Source organism: Drosophila erecta, unplaced genomic scaffold (assembly GCF_003286155.1).
Source record: "Drosophila erecta strain 14021-0224.00,06,07 unplaced genomic scaffold, DereRS2 tig00000000-arrow-pilon, whole genome shotgun sequence".
Classification (NCBI taxonomy): Eukaryota; Metazoa; Arthropoda; class Insecta; order Diptera; family Drosophilidae; genus Drosophila; species Drosophila erecta.
The window spans coordinates 4616034-4636053 of record NW_020825194.1 but is presented as its reverse complement, the minus strand read 5'-3'; the positions used below and the strand labels follow the sequence as shown (position 1 = coordinate 4636053).

Sequence of the window (20020 nt, the reverse complement as noted above, 5' to 3'; positions counted from 1 at the left end):
CAGCGAACTGACACCGCAACGATTCGTTCGCTATTCCGATTCATACAAAGTTTCGCCACAAAAATGGGATTTGGCGGGTGGATCTCTCTCACTGAGTCAAAGCCGCTGGAGCTGACGGAAAAAATTTACTTTTTTGCTGTCATGGAACACCTAAAAACACTTAATTAACAACATATTAAAGTTGGCAAACAAAAAATGTGTTTTTTGTTTTGGTTCGGATTCGGATGCAAACGTGGTTTATTCGAACATTTAAAATAAAAGCAAATCACAATTTTTTAGTGGCATATTCTATGCCAAATATATTTCAGACACTCCAGTTCATTTTTTGTTCAGCCGTTGTAGTTTATTGTATTTTATATTTCTACCCCTTACTCGTACAGTAAAAGGGTATACCAGATTCGTTGAAAAGTATGTAACAGGCAGAAGGAAGCGTTTCCGACCATATAAAGTATATATATTCTTAATCAATATCAATATCGATCAATAGCCGAGGCGAACGAAAAATTTAGAAATGTCCAAGGACTGAAGTTCAAATGTCCATAACTCATCTTATCTTAATCGGATTTTGAAGTGGCATACCTCTAAATGTTTCTGGAGCAATTCTCTAAAAATCTGCATTCAAATTTAGAATTTTATTTTTTTTACATTTTTTTTACATTTTTTTTGTAATTTTTCTGATGTTATGATGTTGTAGATGTAGATGAAATTCAAAAATGTCCCAAGACTAAAGTTCAAAAGTCCATAACTCAACTTACCTTAATCGGATTTTGAAGTGGCATACCTCTAAATGTTTCTGGAGCAATTCTCTAAAAATCTGCATTCAAATTTAGAATTTTATTTTTTTTACATTTTTTTGTAATTTTTCTGATGCTATGATGTTGTAGATGTAGATGAAATTCAAAAATGTCCCAAGACTGAAGTTCCAATGTCCATAACTCAACTTATCTTAATCGGATTTTGAAGTGGCATACCTCTAAATGTTTCTGGAGCAATTCTCTAAAAATCTGCATTCAAATTTAGAATTTTATTTTTTTTAAATTTTTTTTTAATTTTTCTGACGCTAGATGTAGATGAAATTCAAAAATGTCCCAAGACTGAAGTTCAAAAGTCCATAACTCAACTTACCTTAATCGGATTTTGAAGTGGCATACCTCTAAATGTTTCTGGAGCAATTCTCTAAAAATCTGCATTCAAATTTAGAATTTTATTTTTTTTACATTTTTTTGTAATTTTTCTGATGCTATGATGTTGTAGATGTAGATGAAATTCAAAAATGTCCAAAGTCTGAAGTTCAAATGTCCATAACTCAACTTATCTTAATCGGATTTTAAAGTGGCATACCTCTAAATGTTTCTGGAGCAATTCTCTAAAAATCTGCATTCAAATTTAGAATTTTATTTTTTTTACATTTTTTTGTAATTTTTCTGATGCTAGATGTAGATGAAATTCAAAAATGTCCCAAGACTGAAGTTCAAAAGTCCATAACTCAACTTACCCTAATCGGATTTTGAAGTGGCATACCTCTAAATGTTTCTGGAGCAATTCTCTAAAAATCTGCATTCAAATTTAGAATTTTATTTTTTTTACATTTTTTTGTAATTTTTCTGATGCTATGATGTAGTAGATGTAGATGAAATTCAAAAATGTCCAAAGTCTGAAGTTCAAATGTCCATAACTCAATTTATCTTAATCGGATTTTGAAGTGGCATACCTCTAAATGTTTCTGGAGCAATTCTCTAAAAATCTGCATTCAAATTTAGAATTTTATTTTTTTTTAATTTTTTTGTAATTTTTCTGACGCTAGATGTAGATGAAATTCAAAAATGTCCCAAGACTGAAGTTCAAAAGTCCATAACTCAACTTACCTTAATCGGATTTTGAAGTGGCATACCTCTAAATGTTTCTGGAGCAATTCTCTAAAAATCTGCATTCAAATTTAGAATTTTATTTTTTTTACATTTTTTTGTAATTTTTCTGATGTTATGATGTTGTAGATGTAGATGAAATTCAAAAATGTCCCAAGACTAAAGTTCAAAAGTCCATAACTCAACTTACCTTAATCGGATTTTGAAGTGGCATACCTCTAAATGTTTCTGGAGCAATTCTCTAAAAATCTGCATTCAAATTTGGAATTTTATTTTTTTTTTTAATTTTTTTGTAATTTTCTTATGCTATGATGTTGTAGATTTAGATGAAATTCAAAAATGTCCAAGGACTGAAGTTCAAATGTCCATAACTCAACTTACCTTAATCGGATTTGGAAGTGGCATACCTCTAAATGTTTCTGGGACAATTCCCTAAAAATCTGCATTCAAATTTGGAATTTTATTTTTTTTTTAATTTTTTTGTAATTTTCTGATGCTATGATGTTGTAGATGTAGATGAAATTCAAAAATGTCCCAAGACTGAAGTTCAAAAGTCCATAACTCAACTTACCCTAATCGGATTTTGAAGTGGCATACCTCTAAATGTTTCTGGAGCAATTCTCTAAAAATCTGCATTCAAATTTAGAATTTTATTTTTTTTACATTTTTTTGTAATTTTTCTGATGCTAGATGTAGATGAAATTCAAAAATGTCCCAAGACTGAAGTTCAAAAGTCCATAACTCAACTTACCCTAATCGGATTTTGAAGTGGCATACCTCTAAATGTTTCTGGAGCAATTCTCTAAAAATCTGCATTCAAATTTAGAATTTTATTTTTTTTACATTTTTTTGTAATTTTTCTGATGCTAGATGTAGATGAAATTCAAAAATGTCCAAGGACTGAAGTTCAAATGTCCATAACTCAACTTACCTTAATCGGATTTGGAAGTGGCATACCTCTAAATGTTTCTGGGACAATTCCCTAAAAATCTGCATTCAAATTTGGAATTTTATTTTTTTTTTAATTTTTTTGTAATTTTCTGATGCTATGATGTTGTAGATGTAGATGAAATTCAAAAATGTCCAAGGACTGAAGTTCAAATGTCCATAACTCATCTTATCTTAATCGGATTTTGAAGTGGCATACCTCTAAATGTTTCTGGAGCAATTCTCTAAAAATTTGCATTCAAATTTAGAATTTTATTTTTTTTACATTTTTTTGTAATTTTTCTGATGTTATGATGTTGTAGAAATTCAAAAATGTCCCAAGACTGAAGTTCAAAAGTCCATAACTCAACTTACCTTAATCGGATTTTGAAGTGGCATACCTCTTAATGTTTCTGGGACAATTCCCTAAAAATCTGCATTCAAATTTGGAATTTTATTTTTTTTTTAATTTTTTTGTAATTTTCTGATTCTATGATGTTGTAGATGTAGATGAAATTCAAAAATGTCCAAGGACTGAAGTTCAAATGTCCATAACTCATCTTATCTTAATCGGATTTTGAAGTGGCATACCTCTAAATGTTTCTGGAGCAATTCTCTAAAAATTTGCATTCAAATTCGAAAATATATTTCAATTCAATTTTTTTGTAATTTTTCTTGTGTTTGATATTGTAGAAATTACAAAAAATTAAAAAATGGGTATCTGATAGTCGGGGAACTCGACTATAGCATTCCATCTTGTTTGTTCTGCCTTTGTAGCTGATTGTATTTTGTATTTTGAATCTCTTCTTTGTCCAAATAATGAACAGGTAGCCTGATTTAAATTGTAGCTCTGCAGGATCATACAAAAAAAAAGGTAGACTGGTTGCACTGCCCACTGGGGTGAGAAGTGCCCAAAGGATTGCTACTTGAATGTCCAACAGGCGTGCAACAGTTTGCTCAACGATCCCGTCCGGCGAGAGACGGGGGATGTGGAGCCCGTCATTTCCATTTCCCTTCTCCTTTCCCTCCGATGCGGCATCCTCCAACCCGCTTCCGCCATCGAATCCCATCGTGGATGCACTGCTTCCGGAGTGCGCACGGTCCATTGTGCCCGGCTTAAGCGAAACGGCTTTCATTTACATCAATGCTGCTGCTGCTGCTGTGGCCTCCTACACCGGAAGTGTCTCATTGACCATCCATCCGGCTGCATGCGCTGTCACACCTCACGTCTTTGCCCCGCCCATGTGTGAGGCTTGCTTTAGCCCACTTCCTGCCTCGACTTTGTCTCCCGTCCTTTGTGTGCGTGCCTGCGTGTGTGTGTGTGAGGTCCTGGCCCTCTATTTGTATATGTCTGGCTGGGAGTTGAGTGGCCACCAACCCACTAACCCACTCCCGCTCGACCAACGCATTAATCCTTGCTTTGATTTAGGAGCAATCAGTGTGAGATCCCAATGGAGCCCATGCAATGCACATTGTGCCCCTTGCATCGCATTAGGTCGCATCTCTCTCGGCACTCATAAGAGTCCAACATGATGTCCAGCAAATCGAATCAACTCTCTGGGCTCGGACCGGACTTAATTCGAATCGACAGACAGCAGCCGCAGGTTATCCTTCAGCCACACTCTGTGTCCTGCTCTCCTGCGTCCTCCTCTCCCCGACCTCCAGCTGATTTATCTAGCACCAGGCTGATTAAACGATGCTTTGCGGCGGCTTCGGTGTGCGGATTAGGCAGTCTTATCGCCACTTGACCAGGAGTTGGATTTACGTACTTTAATATGCCAAATTCGAATTGTATTTTCGCTGGCATTTGAGGGCAAGTCTTGGATATGTCAGCTGCACTGGCCGTGCAAATAAAACGACGATGACTATCCCCAGCCGGCCAATCTAAGCAGGTGGCCCGCGGAGCTGTTCCCGGCTTGGAGTTGGCGTCATTGGCGCTCCCCATTGAACGCTCCTGCCGGCCGCAGGGGCTGATTCAGCTGTTTGTCGTGGCCTTTGCGTGTCCTGCCACTTCAGCACGTTTGCCGGCCAATCCATCCGGCTGAGGCTGCCTGACGTGGATAATGCTGCCCCACCAGGAGCTGCCACACCGTGGCTCTCGGCGTTGCAGCTCACCATTAAGCACGCCGTTCCTTTGAGCCGTCTGTCCATCACGGAGCAGCGGTGCCTGTGATGGGCATCCCGCCGCGCCGTACACAGAAATTAAAATCAGATATAGGAGCACGGGGTGCTTTTCATATCTGAATCTAGCTAGGAAGCTTCTGCAATAAGTTAATGCTTATATTCAGACTCTTAGGGAAATTGAAGCCATATGTTGGGTTCCATTTCCTCAAATACATCTTTGTGGTAAACAGATATGAAAACATTTTCCGTGTAAGGAGAGCGAGTTTTGCCGGAGCCAAAGGCTGGACGTTGTCCGCAGCTAAACGCGGAGGGGCCGGCGTTTGGCATAATGATGGCCACCGGCGGGACCCGGGATTCCGCAGTGAGCCGGCTCCTCCGCCGAGCAGCTGCGTCTGGTTTGCTGAGTGCCAATTGCTGTTGACATGCCTTTCATTTTAGGCGACAGCGCTTCCTGCTCAGCCAATTTAGCCCGGATGACCCACAACGGCGCGTTTGTCCAGGTGGAAATCATTTGGAGGGATCCACTTGGGCACGACAGTAGATGCAGCAATCCTCGCATATTTTAATCCTTTGAGGGGGAGGGGAGTGTAATTTGGACGCAAATAACATTTATAATGTAAGTACAATCGCATGCTAAGCTGGTTAATCAAATCTCAAATGGCCCTTTTATTTATAGCCTTAGTCTGAAAAAATGCGATTATTATAAATCAAAAGATTTCGTCATTGCATTATTTATTCCACTCCTAATGTGTCAATAGCACACATTTATATGGGATTAAAACGAAATTAGCATTTAAATTAATTTGGCTTGCTAAAAAAATTTATTGTGTTTAAAGGGACTAAATGACAGGTTGAAATGAAAGTGATGCCAAATGACATTTGATTCTCAACAATTTCAGGCGATATTTCACTTTATTTACCTTTTGTGCATTTTGACAATTGATTATAAATAATTAATATGTTTTTGCAGATATTCCCATTTGGACGCTGCCTTTTGCAAAGGTTACATGAGCTGCAGGACTCTTTGAAAAAGGATAACATTGAAGTTGGTCTTCAGGCGGCGTCGCCGTTCTTATGGAATGTCAAAAACTGTAAAATTGTCGTTTGGCAATGAAATATAAATGCCAAATTAAATTGTATTTCGCCAGGACATCTCAGGACATTTCGCTGGCGGCGTCTTCGCGTCTTTTGCAACGGAAGCGGAAATGATAATGCCATCGAATGATTCCCAGCATTTCGACGTTTGGATGGCTGCCCCGAAATCTCTTTGGGGGCGTGGCTGCGGGCCATTCAATCACGGTTGCAGTTGCCCCAGTTGTCTGCGTCACTTTATGCGAGCCAATAAATTTCATCTGGCTATCTGGCTCTGTGGGTATCTGGGCATCTGGGTATGGGTATCTGGGTATCTGCAAATTGATGGACCTTTGTTTGGCATCGATGTTGCGCTGATGGCTGAATGGCAAAGCTCCGGGCAGAAAGAGGAGCTTACCAACCAGTTTGGCGGCTCAAAAGCTCTGGGCATGAGGTAAGCGGAGCGATCGCAGCGCGTGCCGCTCGCAGAATCGAGCGTGAAGACTTGGCGAACGGTCGACCAGCGGACCGAGCGATACACTCCAGTGCCAAACAGAGACAGTGAATGAGCAAGAGAGAGGGAGAGAGCGAGAGAGAGAGCAACAAGTTTGCCAGTGGAAATTTTAGTAACGAAATGCAGTGAATAGCCAGCCAGTGAATGCAACAAACTGGCTCAAAAGTCGAAATAAAACGAAACAAACTATCGAAACTATTTAATATTCCCACTATGAACAGCAAGGCCGAGGCAGTGAAACAAAACGCCGAGTGAATCTAGTTAAACATTCAAAATCAAAACCAAAATAGCAACAAGTGAAAGAGCCAGAAAGAGACGGCCACAGCGGTTGGCCGCGAGTGAGAACGAGACAGCGCACTGACCAGCAGCACCCGAGACTTTCGCATTTGACGATTCGAATTTTGCATGCCGAGAGATACAGAGATACGCTAGAGCTGAAGCTGAAGCTGGAGCTACAGATACAGTAGCTAGAGCCTGAGAAAATATCTGCGAAATACCATAATTGTTTAACGCGCGACTCAGAAATGGAGTACGAGAAAATGTTGTACATGCCAGCCAGCGAGGTAAGTCGTGATAATGTATCTGTATCCGTAGCTGTAGCTTTAGAACTATGTATGTAGTGGCTGATAGACGATAACCTTTCGCCCGCCATTATCAGCGGGGGCCATTTGAGTCGGAATATAGAGTATCTGTATCTGTATCTGTCGCTCGGCACATTATGCGCAGTTCGGTGGCAGAAAAGCTACCTCTGCGGCTTTTAATTACCAACACAGCGCATTTCGTGTAGGCGGCAAAAGTATCTTTCGGTCCGCATCTTGCACTTGGCATCCCGCGAATGCGAGTGCTGACGCGAATGCGTGTCACTGGGTGAGAGTAGCCCCAGTACCCAGTGTACAGTATACCCACTAAGTCAGCCAGTTACATTTTCGCATTTGTCTTTAATTACAATAACAGCAACAGCATCGAAAGCAACTTTCAAAAGATGCTTTCATTTTGCAAGAAGTGATTCTAAATGATTGTCAACTATGGCACGACAACAAACAGTAGCACAAACGCCGAGTAAGAGCTGCCATGTCGGCCTGAACTGGCATTTCACTCGGAAAGTGCATTCCGATCCAGCAGATACTTTTTGTTGGACCTACTTAAGCTCCATTGGCTATGTACGCAAGTCTTTGACGTTTGTCGCTGCTGCTGCTGCTGCTGCTGCCAGCATTGCAATAAAAGAAAATACGGAAAATGGCGAGGAAAAAACTTGTATTTACCATTTTTGATTGATTTGATGGAAATGTGTCTCCGCGCTTTTCCAATCGCTGACGCTGACACAGAAGCAAGTGGCTTGGAACAGCGCTTAGAAATGCACTGCAAGATAGCGAGATAGCCAGATAGCAAGATGGCCAGAAGACAAGATTGCCAGTCTGCCAGCGGCGGGCACACTCGTCTCTCATTATATTTATGGACATAATAAAATAAATACTGCTGCCAACAATTATAAATGCAAGCCGCTTTCGCAGCTCAGCCACACTAAGCCGCGTCGAGACGAGACGAGACGAGACGAGTTGAGGAAAACTCGACATGACATAAATACTTCAACTTGTCAGGTTTTCTTTCCCTCAGCACCAGGCCTTTCCATCGAGAATCCATCGAGAGTGGCATTTGTAAGTTCGCCCAGTCAAGGGCCATGGCCAACATATCCAACCTATCCAACCTATCCAATCCTATTCCATCCTGTCCAGAACGACTGGTTATCAATCAAACCGATTATACAATAATAATCACTTTTTGGGTGTGGCTCCCAACTTGGCCATTGTTGTGGCACATGCACTCAGCGAAATTAGTTTTTCACGTACCGCATGAAAATTCTATCAGCATTTTAGCCGCCTCATTTCACTCGTTTGTAGTTTGTCCTGCGAAACCCCGACGCAATAATGCAATACTTTTCTTGCACACTCCGCATATTTTTGCAGTGTATTACTAAAATATTGCCACGGCAGCCTGTGGTTGCGGCTCTTGTCTTGCGGCTTCAGCATTGAATCTCGCCTGGCTTTTATGCAAATTGAAATGAGTTGGCTTCGCAACGTCTTTTATACGGAATAATTGTCAGTGCGTGCAGCGCATAATGAGTGCAGAAGGGATTGGATTTGCAGGGTTCAGTGCCTAGACATGAGCGCATTCCTGCCCAGAATGTGGGTGTGGGATGGGCCAAGAGTCCACTCTCCCAGCCTGGACTGGATGGCTCGCAAGTGCCACTTGTGTGGTGGGTGTGGGTGTGGGTGTCTGGATTGTCCATCAGAAGAGTGTCCAAGTAGTTATCGGGCGGGTTAATGTGCGGCATACTGAGAGGTGGAGATCTTTCACTCCTGCCGTCGATGTGGGAGCTTTAATTAATTTGGTAGCTGGTTAGTTGCTGGGTTTCCCAGGCCGACAAGACGACAAGCCGACAAGCCGGAACATTGTGGGTCGTTACAGTTGCCAGCCACTTGGCATATTAAGCAGGCTGCAAAGAATGCAGCATAATTGAAATGTTGCACCCATTTGAGATATTTATTAACCTTGCTGGCAGCCATTTATCTAGCATGAAATGTCGACAATTAAATGCAATGCAAATAGCGAAGAATGGCAAGCTGCAGCGGCGTTTGTGCCCCGTCACGAAGTGGCTGAAACCAGCACCAAACTGCAAACTCACACAGATAGGGGGACAAAAAGCCAGAGATACAGGGACAAAGATACAGAATAATGAGTGAGACAAACAGAAGGCAGCCAGCCAGTCGGGCGATGTAAAAATAAGCAGAATAAGTCTTGTCTCTTTGACAGCTTAACCCACGCATCCGAGAGCTGGTAGATGGTAGATGGTATATGGTAGATTGCCCGGGTATCTCCGTCTTTGTATCCATGTGTATGTGCTGCCTATGCTGTTGACAGCGCACTTCAACATAACCCCCTTTGCCCACCACCCATGGGATTGGTATGGTGTATGGTGTATGGTGTGGTGTATCCGATCCCGAAGCGCGAATAAAGCGAACATTCATTAGGCAAACAGTTTGCGATTGCTCACGGGGTCGGCTGCGGGAAAGGGTAGTGCGGAGTTCGGGGTCAGACTGGCTCGGCTTGGCTTTTGCCAGCTACATTGCCATAATGCGATTAGAACAGATTACCTGACAATTGTCGCCGACTGAGAGCTGAAAGGCAAGTGAACACCTGAGGCTAGGACCGTGCGGCATTAGCATAGTTTGTTTATTTAGTTCAAAGATACATATAAATTAATTTAAATATCACCTGGTCATAACTCAGCTGCATGTCAGCACTCAAGGCCTCCAAAGCTGCACTTGCAACTGATTACATTATTATTACTGTTCTGTGCTCTTTCATTTTGTTGCTGGCCACGCTAAGAACGTGGTACCCTTCACTCCAACCTTTTGTCTGACTGCGATACCGATACCGATTCGGATTCAGATACAGATACATATGCCGCCGATTCTGAGTGCGCTTCTGGGGCCACCAAGGTCTCCTTTGTCTATGGGCCTGGGCGCGCCCCGTGTAAGATCTGTTTAAATGGTTTTATACTGGTACTTGAAATTTTATATAGATCGGTCGTGAGTTCGCCTTAGGCGTTGGCCAGCCAGCCATTTCCATTCGTTCCATTTATTGTGGGGCTGTACGGCTTAAAAGGCGGGTACGACAATAAGCTGGCAGAGTGCTATCTGATCGCAGCTTTTAATAATGCTTTTGTCGTTTTTGTCTTAAAACGTAAACTTGATTTTATTATTAGGCAAAGCCAGCACAAGCGCACACAAATAAATATGCCACATTCTTGACAGTGGCTTCGACTTGTTCTAATGAATTTGATTCTGTTTGACTTTGAGTCTGGGCTTGGGTTGGCCACAAAAATCATAAAACTTGTTTTTCTATTACTTTTTTGTGGCCTCGGCCAGATTTCGGATGTGTATTTTCAATTTATTACTCGCTCTCCCCGGCACATTGCTCAAATATTATTGTTGCTAATTCGGCTAAGGGTTTTTCAATTTGCTGGCCCTAAAAGGGAAATCAAATCTGGCACTGCCTTTGACAGCGCCTCAAAATGTTTGCCTTCCACATGGTCTTCATATCTTTGATTCCAGATTTCTGATTTCTGATTTTTGAGTTCGGATTTCCACATCGCCATCGATGGCTGTGCACCGATTTGATTTTGTTTTGTCTTTTGTTTGGCCGGCCATTCGGGCGTTTTCTTTTGTTTATGCTGGAAAATGAATTTTTATCAGCCTGCTGGAATTTTAGTAAATTCGGCATATTCGATTTATTTGCTCGTCGGCCTGTCTGCCCGTTTGAAATGAGTCAGCTTTGAAGTTATGGCATTTCTGATGCTCCAATGCTCGAATGCTCAAATGCCCGAATTGCCATAATTTAATTGGAATTCAATTTTTGCTGGTGTCGGTGCGTGTCATTCGACATGTGAGTTCCTGACCCTCGGCTCTGAATATCCGATTAAGCTGCATTAGTCATTGTTCGTGTTCCTCGATTGGAGTTTTCATCGAATCGAATTGAGTCGAGTACTGAGTACTAATGTATCCTGTTCGCGGACAGGTGGAAAGTCCCGAACTTAACATATTTCCCTTTCACAACAACACCGCACTGAACTATACAATGCGATACGACACCCACACTCCAAGTCGTATCAATTTGGTGCCTTTGTGGATGGCTTTAAAAATAGAATTGCCGGCTAAATGTGTCTATAATGGCGCTGTGGTTTTTCTAAAAATACAATCCCGCACCTGACAGCCACTTGGCAGTGCCGATCCAAATCCTAATTGCTGCCGGCCCATTGTTTCCATGTCCCGCCTTTGACACCCAGCGCTCGGTGATCGATAACAAGCGAAAAACAAGCCGAAATCAACAATCTTGTGACGTAGATGGGTGCGGGTGCCAATGGTAACTCGCTGGTAACATATCAATGTGGCAGCGTATATTGCCGCGATTCCGAGATATTCTCGGCCCGATCCCCTCCAGCCTCGTCCAAAACAAAAGCCTCTATTGACAGCCGCCCCATGTCCGACACGCCAATGAAATATTACCGGGCAAAAGCGTTTGGCCACAAAAAGCCTTTTGTCCGCATCTTTCTCTGCGGCACTGGGAACTCCGATTCTGTCAGAATCGCTGAGTTCTCCGTTCTCAGTTCTGAGTTCCCAGTTCTGAGTTCTGAGTTCTGAGCTTGTTTTCACGGTTTTTGTAGAACGAGATTTAATTAAAATTTACGAGTACACCACATGATTCAGATCGCCGAGGTCTTTGTTGTTTCGGAGCGCAGCAGCAGGAAATCCATATACTGGAATAACCCGAGTGATCTAATTCGCCCAGCTGCGAGGATGTGGGTTTGTCTAAGGGTAGGAGAATATGACACAGCGAATAAATCAAAGTCTGAGTAGAAAATATGCAAATGCTGACCGCTTTTATTGGCCCCCCAATGTGGGAATATTTATTAGCATTACTTTGCATTAACTATTTGGAGAGTCTTTCCCCCGACTATTCAGTTCAAGACCGAGTTTTTTCTTTTTGAAAATTTATGAGGGTGGTCAGTTAATGGCCGTAAAATGTAATGTGAGCTTGGCTTATATTTTCGATCACATTTGGAAGCGGAGTGTAATAACTAGTTGACATTTTTGCAGGCTGTCTGGTCCTTAATGGTCCATAAATGGCCCGCAGCAGCTCAATTTATTATGCAGTTTTTGCCCGGCAATCACCATTTTCTTTATGGCCATTCGACTGAGTCATTGACTGCAGCTGCTGAATCATGTCCTAAGTTTTCCTTGGTACGCCGATTCTATTTGACTTCAAACCCAGCTCGGACTCGGGTGAAGTACACGGCTGGGATATCGCTCTAATAATATGCAGATTACGCAAGGTAATCACCGAGTGTTGCGGCGAAATCGAAATGTTTGTGCTGGCAATTAGCGGGCAGGCGAGAAAAGCGAACAGAAATCACTCATACGCCCCGTTGTCGAACAATTAAAACACTGAAATTGTAATAACATCGTGACTAGTTAGAATTATGGCGTCGTCAAGCGCTGCCAATAATAATGCTGCCCACCGCTCCCCCCGCTATCAGATAGCTAAAAGCACTACTCGGAAAATCCAGTATGAGCTGTTGTTTATAATAATAAGCGCACAGCGCATAGCCATATTGCCCATAGGCCCCGCCTCCCTTGGGCCGCCAGAAAGCTGGCTGCATTGCTTAATGGCAAACCAGTTTCTCGCGGCTTGAAATTGGCAGCGCATTCGGGCCGCATTAACATTGCCTTCTTTTATGACGCTGCCGTGCGAATAAGTAAATAAAACTGAAAAGCTGAAAAGCTGAAAAAGGCAAATAAATTGCTAGCCTAGACGGTTTGTGAAGCCCAGAGCTGGGAGAACGCTTTGATTCCGATCTAGTCATTGTTTGGCCGCTCGAAAAAGTACACACCCCCTCGTCCAGGGGCTCTGGGTTTTTTCTGCTCCTCGCAGCTGCCTTCTGTGGCGTCACTAGTCGCAAATCACAACTTGATAAATGAGAAAATCAATGCCACTGCGAGCTTAGTACGCCTCCTGCTCTGGTCTCGTCGGCTTCGCTTCCAGTGCCGCCGCCATCGGTGGATAACTAAGGTTAAGCTCAGTCCCAAACTCACCAGCAATCAGCTCAATCAGAATCGAATCAGCATCGAATCAGTACCGAATCACAACCGAAAATTTCCATACCTTGTCAGGTAGGTGCTGCGAGTACGAATTAGAAAGGCGGTCGCACATACGCAAAGATTCAGATGGTATCTACGAAATAAAACTAATTAACTTTCATGGGCGTGATAATTAAGACAGGTGGCCGCAATTCCACAGCTCAGATCGTCGGATAATTAGTGAATTCCCGGCAAAATGGCGCCAGCAGTGTTTTGATTTTCAATTAGCAGCCTGGCCCTATTTTTTCGGGCAATTCTAGTTCTTGTTCCTGCACTGAGGGAAAATAGATGGAAAGAGCCTAACTTTGTAAGCTTAAGATAGGGAAATTATTAGCGCCTTTTTTTATTAATGCTAACATTTTACACCAAAGTTGTGGGAAGATAGAGATATTTTCAATATGTATTTCAATAGAAATGACATCATTTACGTATTTCGTTACTGTGTATTTACCTTGGGCACTACTTTCTTTCCATCTCTGCAGATGCCGCTCAGTCCGCAGCTGAAGCCACATCAGTTCCAGGCCCAGACGCCGCCGGATCAGTACTCATCCTATGCAGACAACTTCGACCTGTCGCTGCTGCCGCAGGAGTCCGCACCCATTCCCACCACAGTCTTCCAGTACAACGCGCCCCAGATCAAGGTCGAGTGCGCCTGGGACAGCCAGCAGCAGCTCCAACAGCAGCCCACCGCGCCCTATACCATCCCCTCCAGCCAGCAGCACCAGCTGATCCCACCGCCCGCCTACCCGCACAGTGCCTACCCCTCTCCGCAATCCAGTCCGCTGCAGTCGGAGTTCGCGGCCTACGGGCTTGGGCGATTTGGCGGCAGCTACGACAGTCTAAACAGCCCATCCCCCTCCCTGGAGGCGGTTAGCATCAAGCAGGAGCTGCACATCCTGCCACCCTCTCCGCCGGAGTCCAACTGCGAGACGCCATCGCCCAGGTCGTCCTGCGGGGAGAGCATCAAGGCCGAGCCCTTGGATGCGGACATCGAGAGCCTCATCGATCTGAACTCTCTGCTCCAGCAGCAGAGCCTACAAAGCCAACAGAGTCTGCAGGACACCAAGCCCGACCACCAGCTGCTGCGGGAGTGCCTCGAGGACACGAGCTTCCAGAAGCGCCACAACCTGAAGCCCCTGGCTCTGGAATCCTTCATCGGTGGCTTGGCCGCGGTGCGCGGCGACATTGAGCCCGTCATTTCACTGGCCCTGGAACATGCCAAGCGAGAGGCGGACGCCATCTGCGCGGAGCTGCAGATATCGCAGGGTGAGTGGGCAGTACCCTGAGTTCTTTGCATAGTATACTATAACCTGAAGGGTTCCTGCAGATCCCAATGGCTGGTCGCCCGCCCAGGTGCACGCATGGCTCCGATCCACCTTGGCCCAGTTCAGATTGCCGCCGGTTGCCGACTTGGAGCTGCACTTCTGCGAAAACGGAGCCGCACTGGCATTACTCAGCGAGGAGGAATTCGTGCGTCGACTACCAGAGGTGAGTCTGCAAGTCAATCACAGTTTTTATGGAAGAGGTGTCACAGAAATCTCTAGGGTTTTCCTGCTGACTTGCAGAAGTCTTGGAATTCCATCTGTAAACATTTCCTTGTTTCTACCGAGTTGTTCAGAGGCTTGAGGTTGTGGCTTACCTGTATACCAATTATTGGGGATTTTAGTCTTAAAGATATGGATAATGCGTGAACTGGTTTGTTTTAATGGGAGCCACTAGATAGATCACAAATTATACGCCGTTTTGTTAATGAAAGTACATTTGGCAGTTTTAAATGCTAAATTTAAACAACGGGTTTTAAATTGTCGAACCGCAGAAATACGTAAATGCAAATTTTAAGTGTCTATTTAATGATACAATTAATTTTATATTAAACAAGTCACTTTGTCAATATTGAAAAAGATGACACATTTAGACGCTTCTGCACATGTTAGGTGGGCAATGACATTTTAAAAATTCCAAGAAAACCATAAAGAAGTTACAATGACACCCCTGATTAGGAATTATGTGGAAATAGGCAGGCCATAAGAAGTGTGACTCAAAATCACACGTATGACTTAACTGGGCGAGTGCCAAAATAGTTGGGCAAATTACAAAATCGATCAGCACAAAGCAACGGGCCAATAGCCCATGGCATATAAAACAATAACACAATGCAAATGCCAATAGCAAAGAGCCAATATGCGGAGAGGCCCAATCAATGCGATTGAATTGAATTTCGCGTACGGTCGAAATGGAATGGAAATGGCTAACAAATAAACAACAAAGCCAACGAAGAGCAAAACAAAACGAAACGCTACGATACGATACGAAAACTAAAACGAAACAAGTTTCGTAACTGGCGTTGACGTCATGGCTGCCAGCCAGAGCGGCTTACAGGCCCATTCGGTATCAGAAATCAGAAAGCAAAACGCAAAACCTAAGAGCCAGAGCTCGGAGCTCGGTCCTCAAATTCAAAAACTTGAAACCTGTTGCCAGCAATTAGGCAGAGCTGCGGTTGGCCATCCATCTAAACTACTCCACATCCACATCCACATCCACATCCACATCCACAACCCATTCCCATTACCATCCAGCGAGCATGTGCTCTCGGCTCGTCGAGAGTTTTGCCAAAAATATATCAATGATTACATGCGCCTAGGCTCGTTAGCTGCTGCTTTTGCTTTTGCTGCTGCCTTCGCTCGGGCGAACGCAGAGAGTGCAGTGAGAAAGGCAGAAAGGCAGAAAACAAAAGACTTAGGCGACGAACGTGCACGACAACGAAATCGGAGAGCAGGCTGTCGCCAAAGAAACAAAATTAGTAACCGTGGTCATGGCTGTAAAGGTGAAAGAATGTGTGAAGGTTGTTTGGTGAAACTGCAGCACTTGGACGGATGATTACGAGCCACCGTCGCGGCTCAGTTGACTGACTGTGTGCGGGAGGGGGGCGGAGGAGTGGCAGCACTCGAACTGAGCCAACGACCAGCAACGACATTGCAAGGTGAAAGTAAGTCGTCGCCGTTGTCTCTGGTTGTGGCTACCACTACATAGTTGGAGCAGCAGCACTTCTGCTGCTGCTGTCAGTGCAGCTTTTGCACCATGGAGACGGCACATAATTTATGCACTTGAATAGCCCAAGAATTTCCAATTGATATGCCGTCTAGATTGCGATCCATCCTATGGCCAAGGATTAAGGCTTTGTTCCCATTCGAAATGTCTCACTTTCGGCTTTCCTTTGCAGAGCGGCAGCACGCTGCACGCCCAGTTGGAGATTTGGAAGATGGCCTACGCCGACCAGCCCGCTCATCAGCAGCATTCCCAGCCGCCTGCGAGCACTGATCTCTGGCCAGCCAGCTATGCGATGCCCAATTTGGACCTGGACTACAACGAGGACAGCGAGGGTGAGTTCGATGGCTAGAAGAATACTTGCATAGACTTTGATCTTGGGAATTTGACTAACTCGTATATATTTCTCTATAGATGATGACGATATGGAAGCAGATGCACCAGTGGCACCACTGAACGGCAGCTCCACTTCACCGCCCGCTACCACCGCTTCCAACGGCGGTACGGCCACAGTAAAACGACCGAATGGTGGGCGGACCGGCGGCGGAGGCTCCCACATCCACCTGTGGCAGTTCCTCAAGGAGCTGCTGGCCTCGCCCCAGGTGAACGGCACGGCCATCCGGTGGATCGACCGCAGCAAGGGCATCTTCAAGATCGAGGACTCGGTGAGGGTGGCCAAGCTGTGGGGTCGCCGCAAGAACCGACCGGCGATGAACTACGATAAGCTGTCCCGCTCCATTCGGCAGTACTACAAGAAGGGAATCATGAAGAAGACGGAGCGGTCACAGCGGCTGGTCTACCAGTTCTGCCATCCCTACAACCAGTAGCCCAGGTTGCAGGCCAGTTATTTATTGCTAGTTGTAAGCGGCACACCCGACCGACCCACCTGATTCAAGATCCAAGATCCCAGATCCGATCCGCTGACTATTCTCGACTAGCCTTGTGGGCCTAGCGAGCATTAGTTTTAGTCCTTGTACATAACCACTCGCAATCTTGTTAGGCACGAAGGTAAGTTCGTGCATCGATTAAGTTTGGCCCTAGACTAAGCTAAAAGCCGCGTCCACTGGCGAAGGTAAGTTCGCCGTGGCCGGGTTTTAAGTGACCCCCAGTTTCACCGCAATCGATCGTAGATCTAACTCTGATACCGCACTGCAGCTGGTCATTCGGCTGCACTTGCGCATGTTTGACTTACCGGCGACATCTTTATTCAACTGCTGCCTGTCCACGCGAAGGAAAATGGCTCACCAGTGGGACGTCCGGTGACTGGAGTGCATCCTGGAGCTGGGCCGCCATTAGTAGTCCGAGGCGAAATTGGCCAGAAGGCCGCAGTGTCCGGAGCACTCGAGGCGAACAGTCACAATTGCAGGACTAAGCTGACTTGAGCATCCTGCGCTGGCAGCATGAAGGTGTCGAGGTAATTTTAGGAACCATATATCTATGATATATCAAAAGTAAGTTCTATGAACAACTTAATAAGCGAACAAATGTTAAATAGTAGTGTTAAGGCGATTAGGGCTCGATTAGCCGTAGGTTTCCTCGAAAGTTTTTTCTCTTCGCCGCTAAAAAAGTTAAAAATCTTTCGACCTCGTCCGAGTATGCTAACTTTATATCTCATAACTTTATCAATTATTTATTCTTTACCGGGTGGCGGTTCAATTTAGACGTATTTCGTTTCAACTTATTTTGATTATACGCAATTAGCATAATTCGTGCATAATTTTCTCTAGTTTCGTTTATGTGACGGGTAGCGAGTTTAAGTTAATTTTAATATTTATTCGCTGGCCCAGCCGAGCGGTGAAATTATGGAAAGTCAATTAGTTTTGCAGCTATTTGCATTAGCATTAATGCAGGCGCTTTAATTGAATTATGCAACGGCCAATTGGCTGCTTGGCTTATTTTCGTTAACCAAATAGAACAGTTACCGTTTATAAAAATATTTATACGCATATTCCACACCTAATTAGGACATTGCCTCCCGCCTGGCAACTAGATTTATGCACTTTACACTTTTTACGACACACCAATTATTTATTTATTTATTCAACTAACATATTGTCATGCTACACTATCCGATACGATAACGAAATAAAAATCACTGCAAAAAACAGTCGCCAATACGCCTCTATTTACACTAAATCAGCGCGGGATATCGCAGCTTGCGTTCGCATCGAAACTGAAACTGAAATAGAAATTAAAATTGAAGTGCCCATGGAAATGGACACTGAATGTGAAGCCCATGGCATTTCACCCATTTCACCCGTTTTGGCCCTTGTGCAGCCAGCAAAACATTTTAGATTGCCCTGTCAGTTGCTATCGTTGCATTCGTGTGTGACCGATGTGATTTTCAATCAGCAAAAACTATCCGCGCCGGCGGAAATCATCGCTGTTCGCCGAGAATAGATACACCAATCGAATGCATGCAAATTCGGTATCCGGATTAGCATGGCCCCATATTAAGTCGTTTGAGATGCTGGCGATGCCTTTGCCCGGATTAATTTAATGCGCCCGAATGGGTTTATCGTCTTTGTTGTGCCACAACTCCAGTGCCATCTCCTTCTTCATTTAAATACTAAATCGCATTAAGTGCCATCAAGTGGAAAATTCCCAAAAGCAATAAATTCATTCCATCCGTTCCCTCAGCCGCCAGGCTGCTCTCACTTTTTGAGTGAAAGCTGCGCGCTCTCGACAATATTTGCATTATCCTGGCGATGGGCGTGCTGTTTATCCTTAGCCGGCAGAAGGCAGAAGGCAGCCGGCTGCCTTGGCTTTCTCTTTGTCTTTCGGGTGTTGAGTTTGGGCCTGTTCCTGGTCCTGGTCCTCATCATATTTCCTCCGCCTTGGCAGCCCCATCTAGCCAGCGACAAAAACTACAAAGACAAATATTTAATTGAATTAGTGCAGCCAGCGTTAAGCTGACGCAGACATTGTGCAAGGACACGCCCCTGCCGAGTCTTAAATTTGAATTTCGAGCTTGATTCATCAACAGGTTCGTTACCGCTCGCCGGCTTAAGATATACGGCAAATTGGGATTTGGCCCGCCTTCCTGCCGTGAGCGTTATCCTTCCTTCCTTTCCTCAGCTGCTCACTTGGCCAACCATTCTTATGTTAATTTGTCAATTCCAGAAGGCAGCAGGCAGCAGGCAGGAGGCCCAGAAGCGGGATCTGCCCAGGATCTGCCATTCAGCCAGCCATTTTCTACATATTTTGATAATTACGACTCCGGCTGTCAATTGAGCCGACCCCGCCCAGTTAGTTAGCCCTTTTTTAAGCCCTGGCCCTTTCGGTCCGTCAATTTGCCGTTTAAAAATAGCCCCAGCCCACAGGACCCGCCCCGAAATCCTGGGCTCGTAAACGGAGACATTTTGCGCGCCTTGTTGAGCTCGGGGCTCGAGTTTTCCGCCGGCACCTTTAATTAGCATAATTGGTGACATTGAAGCGGGACGCGGGAGGCGCCATCAAAGCATTATGACTGTGCTCAAAAGCCAAGCCGCAATGGCATAGAAATATTCGCTGCTAATTAAATGCCGGGCCTAATCAATTATGAACTCGCTGGCCAGCGAGTGGGAAAAAACGGCACGGCAGATGAGCAACCGAAGCGGTGAAGGAAGTGCCCAAGTTAAGGTTTAAATTTTACATTAGACTAATTCAGGACGTAAATTGCCGGGTGTCTGGGCTGCATACCAAGTCCAGGGACCCTCATGCTCAAGCCCGCACTCGGGTAAGTGAAAATTCAATTTAAATTGATGTCGACTGGCTTGGCAGGGAGTGTATCTGCC

At 44.5% G+C, this 20020-nt stretch overlaps 1 protein-coding gene across 2 annotated transcripts; it reads left to right on the top strand.

Annotated features, from left to right (window-relative positions):
• Positions 1-6464: 6464 nt before the first annotated feature.
• On the top strand, positions 6465-18351 carry LOC6554384 (DNA-binding protein D-ETS-4). Of its 2 annotated transcripts, none has more exons than XM_001981471.3 (5): positions 6465-7064; positions 13682-14465; positions 14527-14687; positions 16420-16579; positions 16659-18351. In XM_001981471.3, the coding sequence occupies exons 1-5, from the start codon at positions 7026-7028 to the stop codon at positions 17069-17071; spliced, it is 1557 nt and encodes a 518-aa protein (XP_001981507.1). In that variant the 5' UTR covers positions 6465-7025; the 3' UTR covers positions 17072-18351. The 2 variants fall into 2 exon arrangements, with proteins under 2 accessions (XP_001981507.1, XP_026839709.1); XM_026983908.1 differs by lacking the exon at positions 6465-7064 and adding an exon at positions 13179-13232.
• Positions 18352-20020: the final 1669 nt, after the last annotated feature.

What these genes read in the sequence shown, in the direction of transcription:
- LOC6554384 (XM_001981471.3), top strand. Translation starts at nt 7,026, where the DNA reads ATGGAGTACGAGAAAATGTTGTACATGCCAGCCAGCGAG. An exon ending in GGAGCTGCAGATATCGCAGG is followed by an intron (nt 14,466 to 14,526) that starts GTGAGTGGGCAG and finishes GGGTTCCTGCAG; the next exon opens with ATCCCAATGGCTGGTCGCCC. An exon ending in CTACAACGAGGACAGCGAGG is followed by an intron (nt 16,580 to 16,658) that starts GTGAGTTCGATG and finishes ATTTCTCTATAG; the next exon opens with ATGATGACGATATGGAAGCA.